The sequence below is a fragment of the Silurus meridionalis genome, chromosome 6 (assembly GCF_014805685.1).
Source record: "Silurus meridionalis isolate SWU-2019-XX chromosome 6, ASM1480568v1, whole genome shotgun sequence".
Classification (NCBI taxonomy): domain Eukaryota; kingdom Metazoa; phylum Chordata; class Actinopteri; order Siluriformes; family Siluridae; genus Silurus; species Silurus meridionalis.
The window spans coordinates 10,291,426-10,309,969 of NC_060889.1; the positions used below are offsets into that span (position 1 = coordinate 10,291,426).

The window sequence follows — 18,544 nt, forward strand, 5'->3', positions numbered from 1 at the left end:
CCCCCATGCTTCACAGTAGGGATGGTGTTCTTGGGATGGTACTCATCATTCTTCTTCCTCCAAACATGTTTAGTGGAATTATGACTCAAAAGTTCTATTTTGGTCTCATCTGACCACATGACTTTCTCCCATGACTATTCTGGATCATCCAAATGGTCATTGGCAAACTCAAGACGTGCCTGGACATGTGCTGGTTTAAGCAGGGGAACCTTCCGTGCCATGCATGATTTCAAACCATGACGTCTTAGTGTCTTACCAACAGTAACCTTGGAAACGGTGGTCCCAGCTCCTCCCATGTAGTGCAAAGCATATATTTAATCAAAAATGTACTTTCTCTTTCCATCTTTTCATACAGTTGGATTGGGATAAACTTAATAGTGCTAAACCTCATAACATCTTTATTGCTGTATATCTGCTTTGGGATAAAGTCCATTCCTAAAAGTGCTCTATGAATAAAACTGAATTGATTGTTTTTAAGAAAGTAAGGAACAGATATTTGAATAAGGAAAGTATGCTGTAATGGTCACGTGAGCATCTGCTCGCAAGTGATTTAATCTTGGGGTCCCATGCTGCTCCTCCTGGAAACAGAGCCATGAAGTGCTCTCTGTGAAGAACACACACATTTCCGTTTGTTTAGTTACATGCACACTGGTGGCTTTTAGGTAAATCTGCCTACTTATTCACATTTTTCAGTACAGTTCCCTTGATTTCTGTGTGTGTGTGTGTTTATATATCACCCTCTGTATTGTCCTGTTATAAGCATTATAAAAAGACGTGGCACTGTCTGCAAGAATCCTGGTAGGTTCAGACTCCTCCTGTTCATCTTCCACCTGTACACCACCACATCATGTTTGAGTTTTGCAAGCTGCATAAACATGTAGGCCACATTTAATTTACACATTGTTATTACAACAATTGTTTTATGAAAAATGTTTCCAACATACATGAAATACATGCCCCTATGAGTGCTTATAGAAAGGCTATTAGGCTACATATAGACTAGGAATGGTAACATTTGCTGTTTCGAACCACTATTACATGAATATGACGTATCACAACAGACCAAGGCGTGTCCTGAGAGTCACTTAGCATATAGATTAACATGGCAGAGGTAGAGCTGCATCTTCCTGGAGACAGAACAGAGCACTACAAAGTCCTGTTTGTGAACGGGCCTTGCGTTAAAAGTTGGAAAGGCACTCGTCAACTATCTGTGTCATATTGAATTGCATAGCATCGTGTTTTTCCACTGCATCGTAATGCGTCGAAACGCGTCGTTTTGGATCAAATCAAAATCAGTTCGTACTGCATCGAAATGGGGTGAATCGTATCATCGCATTGGCCCATGCTTCATATTGTATCTTTAAGTATCGAAATTAGAATCGCATTGGTCTCAGTTATGGACGTGCACATCCCTATTAGCCTCATTTTTATTTTTTATTTGAGCTAGACAAATGAATATGGGTATTGCGGTAAAAACGTAAAGTAATCCTTTTGCTGCGTTACTTACCAAAGCCAAAGCTTTGTCCACAGGGACCAAACCTGGTCTAATAGGTCCCCCATCTTTGAGGATGGATAGAACTTCATCTGGTAGCAGGAAGGACTCATTGTACCAGCTCTCAAACTCTGTACAAACATCAAAGATAATCAGTGCATGAATGATGAAACAGAAATACTGAATGCGAAATATCTTTTCTGATGTACATTCAATTTATGGACAAAAGTTTGTGCTTTTTGTACATCCCATTCCACATTCAGTCCCATTTGCTGTCATAAAAAACCTCCACTCTTCTGAGAAGATGTTCCACTAGATTTTGGAGTGTGCTTATGGAGATTTTTGCTCCCTCAGCCCCAAGGGTGTTAGTAGAATCAGGTAAAAATGTATTCTAAAGCTGTTCAATAGGGTTAAAGTCAGAGCTCACTGTGTGTACAGGGGCATTGTAATGCTGGAACAGGTTCGGGTCTCCTAGTTCTAGTGAATGGAAAATTGAATGCTTTGAGGAAGAACCACATATGGCTGGAAATGTCTGGTGTCCATACAGTGTACATGAGAATCTTAAGTACTGTAAAGTATCAGAAGGTTACCAGTGAATAGGCGTACGCGGCACTGGTCCACAAGATGTCTGCAGTATTGCACCTCGGCTTTGGTGCTGAGAAGCTCCTCGTAGTTCTTCCTGTACTGATCCTTTGCTTCTCTGAGATGTAGGAGCAGTTTTACCTCGGCCTCGTCCAGCACAGGCTCCCCGTCTGGACTTATTAACTGGCCTAAAGACAAGACGACCCAGATATGATAACAAGAAAGGTGTTTACACTTTACAACTCGAGTCAGTTTTAAGCTTGATTAAGCTGCAGAATCAAGAAAATGGTTGTATCAGCTGTAGGTGACGCCTAGGACGGCAGCGATGGCTGATTAAAAGCCTCCAGTTAATCTCTGACTAAGATGGATTGGTGTTTAATCGCTTGGAGACACAAACTTACAAACTAACTAACAATTACAACCTCTCACATGAGCTGAGTCAAGTGAATTAGTAATAATGTACAGTGTTTTATGTGTATATACAATGTGGTTCCCTGGTGGTCTAGTGGTTAGGATGCGGCGCTCTCACCGGGTTCGATCCCCGGTCAGGGAACCAACCCCAGCCATTAGGGTTGCACAAGCCTTAGTGCCGGTCCCAAGCCCGGATAAATGGGGAGGGTTGCGTTAGGAAGGGCATCCAGCGTAAAAACGTGCCAAATCAAACATGCGGATGGTCCGCTGTGGCGACCCCTAATGGGAGAAGCCGAAAGAAAGTGTTTTATTTCATCTTTTTTTCTTTTGCACTACAAAGGACTCGTCTGTGAAAGGGCCATGCGGTAGAATCAGAAGGCACTCAAGTAAATTTAAGATTGGCGGTCTGTCTAAACCGAAGAAATAAAAGTGAACTATCTACTATATTGAATCGTATAGCATATATTAATGCTTTTATCGAATCGCATTGGGTTGAATCAACTCGAAATCGGATCACATTAAATCATTACAGGGGTGACAAGTATCACATTGCGTCGTTTTCTGCTGCATGGGTATCTGTAATGTATCATATCGTAGGCTGTGCATTGAGATGCATATCACATAGGCCTCAGTTATGAAGATGCATGAAATCCACCTGCCTAATATTGTCAAAGTCTCCCTTAGTCATTCACTCATTCTAGCAATTTACTCTTAGGTACAAACTAAATGAGATTTGTCAATTTAATTTGTACTCCACTGGTACAATTGATATAATGACTAAATGCAGATAGATTCACACGAGTGTTAGATATGATACCAACCCTGACCCTGCCTCTGTTTTTTACACAGCTGGAGTTCAGTGCTCATGCGGTCAATGTCCCGTTTAAAGAAGTTGATGATCGCTGTGAGTTTCTTTTGTTGTTCTAGACGTTCTTTCAGCACAGACTTGTTTTCCTTCAGGATGCTGTTGATCTCACTGCCTTTCTCTGCCTTGTAGAGCTCGAAAGCTTCCTGCTTTGATGGTGGAGAGCTGGCAAGAGGACGACATTGGACAAATGAAATGATAATAGATGCAATATCAATACAGGTAGTCCCTGACATGGCCTAGTCTACCCAGAAGTCTTAAAGAATGGTGATATAGTAGTATACTATCATTTTTAAATAATTATACAAGTTACAGTACACAATTTAGCAAAACAAAGCAATTTATAGTAGCGTACGCTGCTATGTTTTCATGCCACAAGAAAATTTGACAAATCTGCTGTATCGCTATCATCATCATCATAAAATCCTAACTCGGGGAACGTCTGTTCATGCTTTTAAGTATACTATTAACACGTAGGAAAATGCGCCTGAAATATTTTGTTGCCTCCTCACTGAAGTAGACTGTATTAATCCACCATAATAAATTGTGTTTCATGAAAATACCATTTAACTCGGGTAACAAGCAGAGACCCCGATAAACACATGCTCGCTGTCAATGCACGTGGCCGTTCAGACAACAAAGTTTATTCATTTAACATTAGACTTGTACCCCGATTCCTGGGATAGACTCTAGTATTGCTGCGACCCTGCTGTTGAAATAAATGATCACAGAAAGCATTCATACTCGCATCTCTTCTGAGCGTCATCTTTGGCACTTTCCACATTAGGAGGAATGAAGACCTCTGCCTGACTCTGAACCATGCTGAGATTTTCCTCTGGGCCTGTGCTATTCTGACCATGTTTTCTGTTGAGGGATGAAGTCATAAAACCATGTTATTGTATAATTTCAGGAGTTGTAGTGGTGCTTTGAGACTTATCGGAAAAAAACGTTATTATCGTTATTAGAAATAAAAAATGTGATTGGAATGATAATCACCTGCTGCTCTCATTAGCCTTCTTGACTTTACTTCTTCCCGGTGACACAGGCTGTCTCTGTGATGTTGCATGCACACTGAGCATGTTCTCACCCTCCACCTCCTGTACATTAAAAGCCAAGAGCGTGCATTCGAACGACACAGTAATATTTTAATAATCAAACTAACACGAGACTCTTTAATAGTGCTTTTCCACCATACAAATTGATGAGTAAAATACATTTCTACACTACACTAGCCTCTCATTTTCTGGAACATTTATTATAGTAGCTGCCAGGCCTGTCGAATGTCTTGGAAATGCGTTTTATCATAATTGAGAGAGATATGCATGTTCCTATTGTTTCTATGCAACAAACTGGGTAACTTTACATTATGAAAATGTACTTTGATACTCTTGGCTTGCATGCACAGAGTTTCTCCATCCATTCAGCTGAAATCATTTGCCATGTCTCTTGTAAAACTTGCTAAAGTTCGATATTTTTTTCTTACCTTGCAATCCAGTTTCAGGATTTAGGTACAGTGACATACAGGCTATTCTATGATAGATAACATGGTGAATGTTTGCTCTATAAATAAGGCTTACAGAACTTGGACATATGCTTTGGATCATTGTGGTGTTGTATGGTGAAGTTGATTCTAATTAGCCGTGGTTCAGATGGATTTGCATGCTGTGGAAGTATGGAATGGTTGCCATATTTGGTTCAGTATTCCTTTTACTGAGAATTCACCTGTCCAGTTCATGTGTTTCTTACATGTGTGTGTCTTGATAAAAGACTAGAGGTTTCCAAACATTTGACAGGCACTGAATAAGCAGTATTTACTGGTTAGACTTTCAGAATTACTTTCAACAGCCAGTAAGGACCATAAAACCTACTTTAGCATCGAAAGTGGACAATAAGCTCTGAGTATTCTCCCCCACAATGCACTTCTGACTCTTCAGCTCTTCAAACTGTTGTTCCTGCTCTCTTTTTCAAACAAACACACACACACAGAGCAGTTTTTTATATCACTGATGGTTCCTATTCGACAACCACATTCAAAAATCATTTAGATCATGCCATCACTATGCATCAGTTTATTCACTTTCTGGACTTTATGATGTTACAGATGGTAGAAAAGTTGCCTACTTACCGAAAAGCTTTTTTGAACTGCGCAAACACTGCCTGGATTTTCCGAATGCTCGCGATCTAAAACGGTTCAGAAAATCACATCAACAAAACCGTGCTATTTATATTGTTTGTACTTATTTATGATTTTTCCTACCAGTTTTATATTTTTTTTCCCATTTTTCCCATTTAAGGCATTTGGAAGACACCCTTATCCAGAGCAACTTACATTTATCTTATTCATATACCAGAGCAGTAATGGGGTTAAGAGCCCAGGAGTGGCAGTTTGGTGCAGCTGAGATTTGAACTCACAACCTTTGGGTCCAAAATCCAATGATGCAATAAGCTACCGAACCCGTTTGCGATTACTCGACACATTGTGTTTTATGGAACGTGTCGAATGATTTAGGCTAGAAATTTGCATATTACATTTGTAGATTCACCACAATCATAAAAAAAAAAAAAAACATGTCTTGGGTGCCAATTGGTTCCTTTAAACCAGGGGGTCACCAACTTTTTTGAAACTGAGCTGGCTACCAGTTTGAAATAACAAATTTGCTTAATTTACCTTTAATTATATGTTATTATTGATAAGTAATGATAATCATCTCTATCTAGTCATCTATATTTTAATATTGTCATTTTCAAATTCACACCAATGCAAGTGTGATTTAAAAAAGAATAGCAACAAATAAAATTAGATGCAGCTCACGAGTAAGTGGCGCTATGGTGAGCTATTTTTTTAACTTTTTCCTTGATACTTACCGGGATCTCATCCAGTGTGCCGGCCAGGTATCTCTGAACCTCACTCTTTATCACTGCTTTCTGTGCCTCTGAAACGTCTTCATAAGTTATAGCAGTCCGATTGGCCTTTATGGGGGGAAAAACAACAATGTATCAAACAAAAAAATCTGTTTTTATAATAAAAATCTTGTATTTCATGTATTATATGATGTTATGCACGACTAACTGAATACTCACCAATGTGTTTTGAAAGGAAAGCTCCTGCTTCAGGAGTTCAATTTCTTTTTGCAGGCTTTGGGCCTGGAGCTGAACAAAGAAAATTCAAATAATTAGGTGTTAACGTATTGCTGTACAGAGCTTTTCCTACTCCGGTGTCCCCAGAAATGATGTAAAATTGGCAATACTGTCTTATCAGACTGTCGCTGGTCTCTTTTAACAAATTCTGAATCTTACCGCAGGGTCGATGCGCTTGTTGATGGTCGGCTGGGTGCATACACACTTCATCCTGGCTGCAAAGCGGAGCGTGGAGAGCTGCAGAAGACCAAGAGGGAACAGAGATATGATGTAGGTTTGACAAATGACCGATATGTCGCTGCTCTGTTTGGTCAACTAGACTTTGCAAAGAGAAACCTGCTCACCGTCTCATTAATCTGGGACTCCTCGGCAAAAATGTTGGCCACTAGCACTGTGTTACAATTTCCACCTACACGAAGACAAGTCAAGTATGAGCTCGGTAGTATAATGAATGCACAGCTTCCCAACCCTACATTTCAATCTACAAGTTTCATTAGAAGTAAAAACAACTTCAGATCCAAGTAAAATCCATCTGAATAGATGATCTGCATCTCATGATTGCAGTTCACACAAATCTGCACTTTAGAAAAACTATACTCTGTATAGTCAAATGTTTGTGGACACCTAACCATCAAAATGCTATGGTTATTCTCCATATTGTTGTGCAAAAAACAAATTACATTAAATTCGTAAAAATGTGTAATTCGTAAAAAAAAATTTGCTGCGAAAATACGTAACACATTAGTAAGTAACATAATTTTCGTAATTGCATTTTGATTTGTAAAGTTGTTCCTTAAATTTAAGACAACTAGTTTTAAATGTATATCCCCTTGTACTTTTTTAAACTACACTAGAACGGCAAATTAACTGGTACTTAAGTAAAATTTCATCGAAGTAACAGTACTTTTACTTGAGTATGGTGGCTCTTACTTGCCAAATGAAGAAAGATCCTGATAGCCACACTCCCCCCCCCAAAAGAAAGGGCATAAAAAACCTTCCCAGCAGAATGGAGGTTATAATATTAGCAAAAGTGAATACATCTGTAATGGGATGTTCATAACCAGTACAAATCACAATCAGGTGCCCACACTTTTGGCTATATAATGTATGTGTATTTTGCTGTTTGGCACCAAACTGACCAAGGGAATCTTTAAGAGCATGAGTCAGCTTGCTTTGTCTGAAGGGCACGTGCTCTCTTCGCCGGTCAGCCAAGGCCAAGATGGCCTGCTCCAGGAAGGACAGAGATTTGTTAATGTACAGGGCCTCTTTCTGTACCTGACCCTCAGACTAGAAGAAAAAAGAAATCGAGTGATTAATCAGACCTGAAACAAATGGCACAAAACTGCCTAATTTATATAACTTTGGATAGCATAATCATTTGTAACAGTAGAAAAGAAATACACGAACTCACCCCAGTTTTGCTCAGCCTCTCGGAACCTGCAAGGTCCACCAGATTGAGTTTGGACGTGACAAACGTTGCATTGGACAGTGTGCGAGAGCGAGCCTGGGCCACAACCAGAGACATACACAGAGCTCAATACTGAGTCACGAATACAGTTTTAGAGAACTTGTATACTGTACATTCAATACCAAAGTTTTCCCTAATGTGTGCATTGTAGAGAAAAGTTGTCTGCATAGCTTTCTCACCTCGATGTATAGCGTGAAGATACAATGCGATCGGGACGAGTTCTTGTTAAGGGCATGTTCTCCTATTATTTTATTCATCTCTCCCTGTAAAAACAGTGATGGTGGTGTGTATATTGTTATATATATATATGTATACTTATCTATTCAAGAAATTACAGCAAGTTTAAATGTCACTATTTGGCACATTTTCTTTTACAAATTTCGGCACATTTTAAAAAGAAAATCATGAAAATATCAGTGCACACTTTCCTCTTCAAACACAGTTTTAACAAATTTAACACAGAGACTCATTAAAAAGCATTCATTTTGTTCCTGCAATTATTTCAGCATTAGTTTAAACCGCATGCAGAAAGTATACAGTATCCCACAAAAGTGGGTACACCCCTCACATTTCATCATTTTAGTAGATCTTCTCAAGGTACTGAAAAATGAAACATGGATATACTTTAGTGTAGTCAATGTGCAGTGCAGATTTACTGTCCTCTGAAAAAAAGAACTCAACATACAGCCATTATTGTCAAAATAGCTGGCAACAAAAGTGAGTACACCCTGAGTGAACATGTCAATATTGTGTCCAAAGTGTCAGTGTTTTGTGTAAACACGACTGTTATCCAGCACTGCCTTAATCCTCCTGGGCATGGAATTCACCAGAGCTGCACAGGTTGTTGCTGGGATCCTCTTCCACTCTTCTATAATTACATCACAGAGCTGCTGGATGTTGGACACATGACGCTTCTCCACCTTATGCATGAGGATTCCCCAAAGGTGCTCAATAGGGTTCAGGTCTGGAGACTTCATCACCTTCACCCTCGGCAAGGCAGTTGTCATCTTGGCGGCGTGAATATGTTGGAAAACTATCAATCGGCTCAGTTTCTGAAGAGAGGGCATTATGTTCTGCTTCAGAATGTCACAGTACATGTTGGAATCCACATTTCCCTCAATGAACCGAAGCTTCCCAGTACCAGCCGCACTCATGCAGCCCCAGACCATGATGCTACCACCACCATGCTTGACTGTAGACAAGACACAATTTTCCTGGTACTCCTCAGCGAAGAGTCACCACACATGCGGGATCTGACTAGGTTTATTTAGTCAGTATAATAGTGACTGACAGTTTTAGTAAAGAAGTAAGATTAACACGTCATTGTTTACCTCAAATAGCAAGTTTAGTGCCTCCTCTTCTTTGTGCACTGAATGTAAGGACAGGCCTTTTACTGAAACCCCGCCCTCTGGCTCTTCCACCACTGTCAAGGTTTCACATTGCTTCGCCTGCCCCCCTTTTACCACGGCTAGTAGGTCCATCAAAGTCTCATTATAAATCTCCAGAAAGGACAGGTGCACAGAGAAAGTGTGCTCTACGCGATTACCGATTTCACAGAACACCTGAGCGGAGAAAAAAAATAATCCAGTCACAGAAAATAAAATACTGCAGTGAGATATCAGTTCTGATTTTTTCCCCTATTTCTCCCATGTGTAGTTGTGCAGCATGTTGTAATGAAAAAACTCAAACTGTGAACTCTAGGTGTAGGGACAAACTTACTTATAAAGAACATAGTCACTTTTAATCACCACATTTTCTGTGTAAAGCTGCTTTGAGACAATGTGCATTGTTAAAAGCACTATACAAACAAAAATGAATTGAATTGAATATAATACCTTCTGTATGGCCCGAGGGATGATCCCTCGTTGTTTGTAATTCTCAGTGGCACCGGTCATTGTGAACGTTTTTCCAGCCCCAGTCTGTCCAAAGCACATAATTGTGCCTAATTCAAATGTAAACCGAGTTATAATATCAGTTATACATTTTTATATCAGATAATGAGATGCATGCATGAACACTATATGGACAAAAGTATGTGGACACCTGACGATAGGACTCGTACATGGTTTTTAAACATTCTATTCCACATTTAGACCCCAATTGCTGATATACAGTGGGGAAAATCATTATTTGATCCCCTTAGAAAGAAATGAAGAGTCTAGAATTTTTATTGTAGGTTTATTTTAACAAAGAGAGACAAAAAAAAACCCTGTATATACACATATATACATAAAAACATTATGGAAAGGTTATAAATGAATTTGTATTTGATCGAGTGAATATTTGATCCCCTACCAACCAGCAAGAATTCTGACTCTCTCACACCCAAATTAATCCTGTCCCTTTAGGAAAGAACTCCTAATATCAACTCGTTATGTGTATAAAAGACACCCGTCACAGAATCAACCTCTTCCATTCAAACCTCTCCACCACAATGGGAAAGACCAAAGAGCTGTCAAAGGACGTCAGGGACAAGATTGTAGACTTGCACAAGGCTGTAATGGGCTACAAGACCATCACCAAGAAGCTTGGTGAAAAAGAGACCACTGTTGGCGTGATAATTCAAAACTGGAAGAAATACAAGATAAATCAATCGCCCTCGCTCTGGAGCTCCATGCAAAATCTCACCTCATGGTGGAAAGATGATTCTGAGAAAGGTGATGGATCGGCCCGGAATTACACGGGAGGAGTTTGTGACACACAGAGGTTCCTCTGCTTCAGAATGCTCATGAACAGGCCCGTCTGAAGTTTGCCAATGAACCCCTGAATGATTCAGAGAAGGCTTGGGAGAATGTGATGTGATCAGATGAGATCAAAACTAAACTCTTTGGCATCAACTCGACTCGTGTGTTTGGAAGCAAAGAAATGCTGAACATGACCCCAAGAACACCATCGCCACTGCCAAACATGGAGGAGGAAACATTCTGCTTTGGGGCTGTTTCTCTGCTAAGGGTACAGTAAGAGTTAACCACATGAACGGGGCCATGCACTGTAGAATCTTGGATGAGAAGCTCCTGGCCTCGGCCAGAACACTGAAGATGGGTCTTAGACGGGTCTTCCAGCATGACAGTGACTTAAAACATATGGCAATGGCCACAATCTGATGGTCTTGTAGCCCATTCCAGCTTTGTGAAGGTCTACAGTCTTGTTCCTAGCATACTTTGACTGCTCTTTGGCATTTCCTATGGTGGTGGAGAGGTTTGAATGGAAGAGGTTGATTCTGTGACAGGTGACTTTTATATACATAATGGGTTGATATTAGGAGTACTTTCCCAGAGAGAGAGGACCATTTCTTAGTAAGTGGGTAAATAATTATTTCCCTCACTATAATTACCACCTTTCTGGTTCCACTACATTTTGGAGTGTGCGTGTGCAAATTTTTCATTCAGCCAAAAGTGCTTTAGTAAAGTCATGTACTGATGTAGGTAGGATGAGGAGGCCTGGGGTGCAGCCAATTCATCCACTTAGGTGTTCAATATTTTTGATGTCAGAGATCTTTCACAGGCCACAGAAGATCTATCACTTCAACCACACTGTCATACTGAAACAAGTTTGTGGGGAAAAAAATGATTCTACCCCATCCAAAGTCATCCTATACAATTCTAACATTGTGGTAATAGTTTGGGAAGAACCAAATATGGCTGGAAAAAGTCAAGTGTCCCAGTACTTTTGTCATTGTAGCGTGTATATATATATATATATATATATATATATATATATATATATATATATATATATATATATATATATATAGCTTGTCATCTTACTCTTTCTTAATATTACTGACCATTGTAACCCTCCAGAGCTCCAAGCACCACGCTGTCGGCAACCTGTTCATACATGTCTTCCTGTGATACGTTGTGCAGCACCCCGTTGAGCCGAAAAGACCAAGAGCTCACCTGATTGTTCAGCACCCCTTTCCTGGAGATCTTTTTCTGTCGTATATTCACCGTCTAACAGAGATACAAAGCTTGTAAATGAAATACAGAATGAACCTTTTTTTAGTACATTCTCTTATGGGTGTGGAAAGCAGTGGGAATATTCTAAAAACAAGGTATGCTGCATAAAATGATTGAAGTCTACTTCCAAGCTTGTGCTCGCATACCTGTTTATCAGGCAAGCATTCAATGAGCTCTTGGGCAAATCGTGTTGTGGGTCTGGTGCGGACGTACACCATAACCTCATTATGACCACTCATAACTCCTGCGATAAAAAAGGTTGAATGTGAATAAAGCAGTGCATGGGCAGGTATATCTACTGTAACAGACTCTCTGTGTTTTTACACAGAGTAGTACATAATGCTGGTCAACATTGGTAAACACTTTATTGTTTTCGAGAGACACATGCACGTTCCTTTTGTCAATACGCAACAAACTAGGTTTCTTGGTTAATGATATACAGGCAGGTTTAATGTAGGTTTAAGGAATGAAAGGAATACGGAACCATTCCATACTTTAACACCATCTGGACTGTGACTAATAGAAACCAACTTCACCATAGGAAAAGACAATGACCCGAAATATCTGTTGACGATCTGTAAGCCTTATTTATAGTGCAAACAATCAGCTGACGTGTTATCGATCATTGAATAGCCTGCCCACTCACCGCACCTAAATCCTACTACACTGCTCTGTGGTTCATTGCAAAGAATTGGGACAAAAACAAACTGTCTGAGTGTTTAAAGCCTTTATTCATGCTAAGGGGGGATTTATAATGTTATGACCCAGTTTTGTTACATATACATAACAGGAACATGCATGTGTCTCTCAAAAAGCATAAAAGACAAGATTTCACCACTCAATCAAACAATCAGTTAGTTTTACATTATTGCTTAGTCTAGAAATTAAAATGGCCTGTAAAATAAGTTAAAATTAGTTTAATATATTCTAGATATTTAAAGATATTTCCTGGGTCAACAATGTTGGTTACAACAAAAACAAATAAAACAGACATTCTCAGGGCCCTGTGCATATTATATTTGTTGGATATAACATAAATTATTAAATATAACACATTCAATATAGTATTATTGAACATTCACATTTTATTATATAACGATATTATTCACTTATGATAAGCGTTTCGGTACAGCAGGTCAGAAAGCATCTACCTGATCTATAACGCACTGAAGGATTAATTAAGACTTTTAAAAATATATATATTAGATTTTATTTTAATATTGAACACGAAGGCTCACCTTTCCTATTTCTACCTGTACATTAAGTTCAGCGAAAACGACCCACTCTGGCGGTTCTCACTCATCAGCTCGAGCGCTTAGTTGACACTGTTGCCAAGACACCGGGAAAGTGGGCGGAGACAGAGACGGGAACGTACCAACCCGGAAGTCTTTTCCTCATAGAGCTCTGTATTGCGGGAATGGATGGGCGATACCAATTATTTTCTTTTCCATCCGATACGAAGTACTTTCGTCGATATCTATACCGATACTTTTATGGAATATTTGTATGTGAGTGATTTTTTATAGTGTAGTTTGATAGTCATTATTATTAACATCAAATAAACTGCAAAAGACATTACTTCTTATAATAATAAATAGATAAATGATTTCATTTAATATATATCCACCAGATACCAGGTCACGGAAATAGATATAGGCTAATAAAAAAATTATAAAATGTTTTTTTTTAAATCCTACTATTCAAAACAAAATGTCAAGTTCAAATACTTATACTCATACTCAGTGTAATATTCCACATTTAATACTTTGTTAATCTCTGCCTGTATTAAACACACACACACACACACACACACACACACACACACACACACACACACACACACACACACACACCTGTGCGTTCACCAGTTCACCAGTTCACACACCTGTACGTTTACTTCTACTTGCAACATATCTCTTTTCTCTTACACGTTCCAGCACCCTCTACCGACGGATACTGGTAACAACCACAGTAATATTAAAACATGACATTAATATCTTCATATCTGCTCTACAGGGTGTTTTTCGTTTAGATGCTTCACTCCTAATGAGAGAAGAAAATTAAAAAACGCGTGATTTCCAGTTGTGAAAGTTCATAGCGATTCCTCTAACTGCCTCAAAATATTTCCTTATTTCCCTTTCTTCCTCGTCGAGTTAAGAAGAAAGAGAACTGTATTAACAGTTAATGGTTTCATGGCTCCTCCATTTTTTCCCATGACAACCAATTTCCCTTTACCAATTTTCCATTAGAACCAATTTCTCTTTGTGCATAACTGGATGGATAAATTCACTCACACGGCGCTTGTGCAGTCTGCCGAGTTGTTTACTATCAAAACATCATACTCCATACTGTAATCTTGACATAACAAACCTTGTTTCCTCGTGAACAATACTTAATTTTTCATAAGAGCATGTTCTAGAGGCAGTATCGTGGATAATAACCATTTGTGGCGTAATGAAACACTTTTAAACATCTTCAATCACACTTTATAAAATTCCTGAAATTCCGATTTTCTTACATTAGAGTCTAACAACGGACAAACATATCGTCATTCCAGTAAGATGTTGTATGGTGGCATTGAGTAAAAGACAGGAGGTGGAGCTGGAGGTAGCAGAGCTGAAGATGTTGAGGTTTTCGTTGGGAGTGATGAGGATGGACAGGATTAGAAATGAGTTAATTAGAGGGACAGGGCATGTAGGATGTTTTGGAGACAAGGTGAGGGAGGCGAGATTGAGATGGTTTGGACATGTGGGGAGGAGGGACATGGGGTATATCAGTTGGAGAATACTGAGGATGGAGCCACCAGTAAGGAGGAAAAGTGGAAAGCCAAGGAGGAGGTTTATGGATGTGGTGAACGAAGACAAGCAGGTAGTTGGTGTGAAAGAGGCAGATGTAGAGGACAGGGGGGTATGGAGACGGATGATCCGCTGTAGCGACCCCCTAATGGGAGAAGCCAAAAGAAGAAGAAGAAGACATTGACTATGGCTGCCCATGTTTCCTGAGGTGCTAATCCAGTAATATTTGTACATTTGTTCTGCCTTGTTGATACGGAATAAAATGTGAATATGATATTATGATATGAAATGAGTCATTGGTTGGATTAAAAAAAAGCTGTGCATTGAATGTCAAGGAACGGAAACAATAACACTACAGAAAATGTTTACTTCAAGTCATTGTTGCTGGAGGATTTGCTGCACATTGAATTACAAGGTGTGCTTTACCTTTTCTGATGTCTTTCTTTCTTAATGTTGGTTTGCTGTTTTGGGGGAAAAGATTACATACTGAAATATTTCGGGGTATGAAGTTTCGTTGATAGAAGGAAATAACGTAACTAAGTTATAGACAAAGGCATAGAAAGGTAGGAGGGTGTACTTTCTTTCTGAAATGTAAATTTAAAAAGTACGGTATATTTTATCGTATGCTGACAGCTACACTATCGGTATATCGTTCTAGTCATTAATATGACTGGTCATTGATGATGTCATTAATATGAAAAGCAGTGTTGTATGACTCTCAACTTAATGTTACCCTTTATTAATTAACACGCACAATTCAACACACGTATGATTTCAAACCGCTTACATCTATTCTCCTTCTTTGTTATTGTTGTCGATATGCTAATTATTATTAGCAGTAGTAATAATAGTAGTAGTGTAGCTCTTATTTAATAAACAAAACAATTACACAGAGTTTTGATTGTCATTGAAATTTTATTGATTCTTCATAATAATAATAATAATATATTCACATCATAAATAATTCACGTCCTAGAATAAATGTCCTTTTGACCTTTGATGCTGTTGCTTACTTTTTAAATCGAAACCTTTGTTTGAGGTTTTTCAATAGGCTTTTCTTCTTCCTTTTTTTTTGCTTGCTCTTTTCCTCTCTGGTCTCTTCGTTTTCCCCTAAGCACTCTGTCTCTGTTTGTTCCTCAGTGCTGTCAGCAGAAAGCTGGGACTCAATGTTTTTTTCCTGCAGTTCGAGTTGATCTGTCACCTCTCCAGACTGGGTCTCGTCCATATCTCTCTTTTTCTCCCAGTTCTTGCACTCTTTCTTCAAGCTTTTTCCAGAACCGTTTACACTTTCCAAGCTTTCTCTTGGACAGTTTAGTTTTTCGGAACTCTCTCCATCAAAATGTACACTTTCCACGCTTTCTCCAGAACAGTTTACACTTTCCGAGCTTTCTCTGTGACTGTCTCGTTCTTCTGATCTTTCTCCAGGACAGTTAATGTTTTCTGAGCATTCTCCTTCAAAGTTGAACCTTTCCAAGCTCCTGCTGTTAAAGATGTAACCCTCCATACTGCTGCTGTCAAAATCTACACTATTCATACTCTTGCTTTTGAAAGTCAGTGCCTGCAGACTCTCTGTCTCTAAGCTGTCTTTCTCTGAGCCCTGCAAGGTTTCCTTCTCTTTCTTTGAGCTCTGTTTCTCCTTTTCTAATATCTCCTGCTCTGTGACCAACCCTACTCTATATGTTTTCAACCATTTGGTCATTTTCTTCATATGCTCTTTATCTTCTTCCCACTTCTCTTTCTCTTCCTCGAATCTCTCTTTCTTTCTCTCGAATGTCTCTTTCTCTTTCTCGAATGTCTCTTTCTCTTGCCTCAGTATCGCTTTCTCTTTCATCAATCCGTCTTTCTCATTCATTAAGCCTGCTCTACATTTCCTGAAACTCTCCATCCCGTTCTTTAAGCTTGCCTTATATGTCTTCAAGTATGCGCTCTCTTTCATCCAGATCTTTTTGTCTTTCTCTAAGCTCTCTCTCTCATTCTCTAGGTCATCTTTCTCTTTTTCCCAGAGCTCTCGTTTATTCTTCCATTTTGCATTCTCTTTCTCCCAGGTTTCTCTTTTCTTCTTATATTTCTCTTTCTCTTGCTCAAAACTGTCTACCTCCTTCTTAAAGCACTCCTTTTCTTCCTTCCATTTCTCTTCATCTCTGTCCAAGGTTTCTCTCGTTTTCTTCAAGTTGGCTTTATCGTTGTTTAAGTTCTCCCATTCTTTTTTTACTTTTTCCCACTCATCCCCCAGGACCAGATACTCTTCCTGCAAGTAGTGATTCTCTTTGTCCAACTTCTCCTTTCCTTCTTTCAAGCCCTCTCTCCTTTCTCCAAGCTCTCCTTCTCGTTTTCCAAATGCTGTCTCTCTTCGTTTAGGCACCCTTTCACTTTCTCCAATTCCTCTTTCTCTTTTTCCAAACTCTCCATCTCATTCTTCACGCTCTCTTTCTTTTCTTTCAAATCCTCTTGTTCTTTCTTCAAGATCTCGCTCTCCTTCATAAAGCACTCCTGCTCATTCCTCATGCCTTCTATCCTTGTTTCCAAGATCTCTCTCTCGTTTTTCAAGTTGCCTTTGTCCGTGTCCAAGCTTTCCTTTTCCTTCTCCAGTCTATCTTTGTCTCTCTCCAATCTGCTTTTGTCCTTCTCTAGGCGTTCATTCTCTTTCTCCATGTTATCTCTCATTTTCATGCAACTCTCTTTCTCTTTCTCCAACTCACATTTCTCTTTATCCAAGTCCTCTCTGTCCTTTTGCAAGATGTGTCTTAACCTTTCTGCTTCCACTTCTCGTTCCTCAAAATGTTTCAAGGAAGCCTGGAGAACAGCATTTTGTTCTAGAAGTTCAGCATTCAGATTTTTCACTTCTTGCACCATTAGTTTGTATTGCTCCTTCTCCTCGTTTATATGCGCCATGTCTTGTTGCATGGACTCAAGCTGTGGCATTACTTGCTGAACGAATGCCAGGTGAGCACTATCCTTCTCCTCTTGCTCCTGCTTCATAGCAATCATATCTCTCTGAATTTGTTCTAGAGCATGATTCAGCTCAATTTCCCTGAGACCTTCTTGTCTCTCTTCTTCTTCCATCTCAAGCTTCTGAATCCTCTTAAATATCTCTTCATTCTCTTCTTTCATTCTCTCCACCTTGTCGTCTTTTTCTTGTAGCTTCTGCACCAGCGAGCTGTAAAGCTCTTTCCAGGATTCCTCCGTCTCTGGTAGCTCTGTTTCAGCGTGTTTCTGTGCTGAATCTGTCTCCTCGTTCTTCATCGCTTCGTTTCTTTCCAGACCCATCGCCTGCCTCATAAACTCCTCGAGGCATGCTAGGTGAGCTCTGTCTTGCTCCTCCCTTCTGAGCCTAAGTTCATTCATAGATTTCTGCGTTTCTTCGTTGAACTTTTGATCCTCCTCTGCTTCCATTTTAATGAGGTCTCGTATTTCTTCTCTGTCCTGCTCAAGTTGTCTTATTTTCCTGGCCATCTCCTCATTTTTTTCTTGCACTTTAACCAATTCCCTGTCTTTCTCCAACAGGTTCTGTAGCTCGTTGCTTACATTTTGCAAATCTGCCATTTCCTTGCACTGTAAACGCTCCGCCGCTCAATTAACACCGTGTGTGAATGAAGTTCTGACTTTGGGTCTGCGCTTTAAATAGGCAGGCATATGTTCCATTGTGACGTCACAGCCGCCTGTCGGTTACGCACCGTGACGATCTCGCGCTCTTTTCTGTCGTGGTGAGGATGTCCTGTTGTGGAAATCGCGCTTAAGATCATGATGAGACTGAGCCTGATAGGAAGATCTTCACCGTTATTACATAGCGCTATTTCCGTGAGCAACAAAATGGCTGCAGCTTCGAGTTTCAGC

General features: G+C 39.6%; 2 protein-coding genes across 3 annotated transcripts; both read right to left on the minus strand.

Moving 5' to 3' along the window:
• Positions 1-228: 228 nt before the first annotated feature.
• On the minus strand, positions 229-13,257 carry kif9 (kinesin family member 9). 2 transcript variants are annotated; one of them, XM_046852187.1, is made up of 21 exons: positions 13,154-13,257; positions 12,062-12,159; positions 11,744-11,909; positions 9,792-9,898; positions 9,288-9,518; positions 8,136-8,219; positions 7,900-7,992; positions 7,628-7,775; positions 6,833-6,897; positions 6,648-6,725; positions 6,432-6,500; positions 6,216-6,320; positions 5,476-5,531; positions 5,219-5,309; positions 4,347-4,447; positions 4,095-4,214; positions 3,307-3,515; positions 2,083-2,262; positions 1,508-1,623; positions 738-830; positions 229-604 (listed from the first exon to the last, which is right to left on the minus strand). In XM_046852187.1, the coding sequence occupies exons 2-21, from the start codon at positions 12,152-12,154 to the stop codon at positions 551-553; spliced, it is 2,259 nt and encodes a 752-aa protein (XP_046708143.1). In that variant the 5' UTR covers positions 12,155-12,159; positions 13,154-13,257; the 3' UTR covers positions 229-550. The 2 variants fall into 2 exon arrangements, with proteins under 2 accessions (XP_046708143.1, XP_046708142.1); XM_046852186.1 differs by having other exon boundaries at positions 738-865.
• Positions 13,258-16,999: 3,742 nt separating this feature from the next.
• LOC124387512 (trichohyalin-like) lies at positions 17,000-18,522 on the minus strand. Its single transcript, XM_046851922.1, has one exon. It carries the CDS (start codon positions 18,251-18,253, stop codon positions 17,003-17,005), a length of 1,251 nt encoding a protein of 416 aa, XP_046707878.1. The 5' UTR covers positions 18,254-18,522; the 3' UTR covers positions 17,000-17,002.
• Between the last annotated feature and the right edge of the window lie 22 nt (positions 18,523-18,544).

Excerpts from the sequence above, each read along its gene's own strand:
- kif9 (XM_046852186.1), bottom strand. The coding sequence starts at position 12,154 with ATGAGTGGTCATAATGAGGTTATGGTGTACGTCCGCACCAGACCCACA. Across the intron at positions 6,726-6,832 it reads AGTCCCAGATTAATGAGACG|CTCTCCACGCTCCGCTTTGC; the intron begins GTGAGCAGGTTT and ends GGTCTTCTGCAG. Across the intron at positions 2,263-3,306 it reads AAAACAGAGGCAGGGTCAGG|GCCAGTTAATAAGTCCAGAC; the intron begins GTTGGTATCATA and ends TCTTGTCTTTAG.
- LOC124387512 (XM_046851922.1), bottom strand. The coding sequence starts at position 18,253 with ATGGCAGATTTGCAAAATGTAAGCAACGAGCTACAGAACCTGTTGGAG.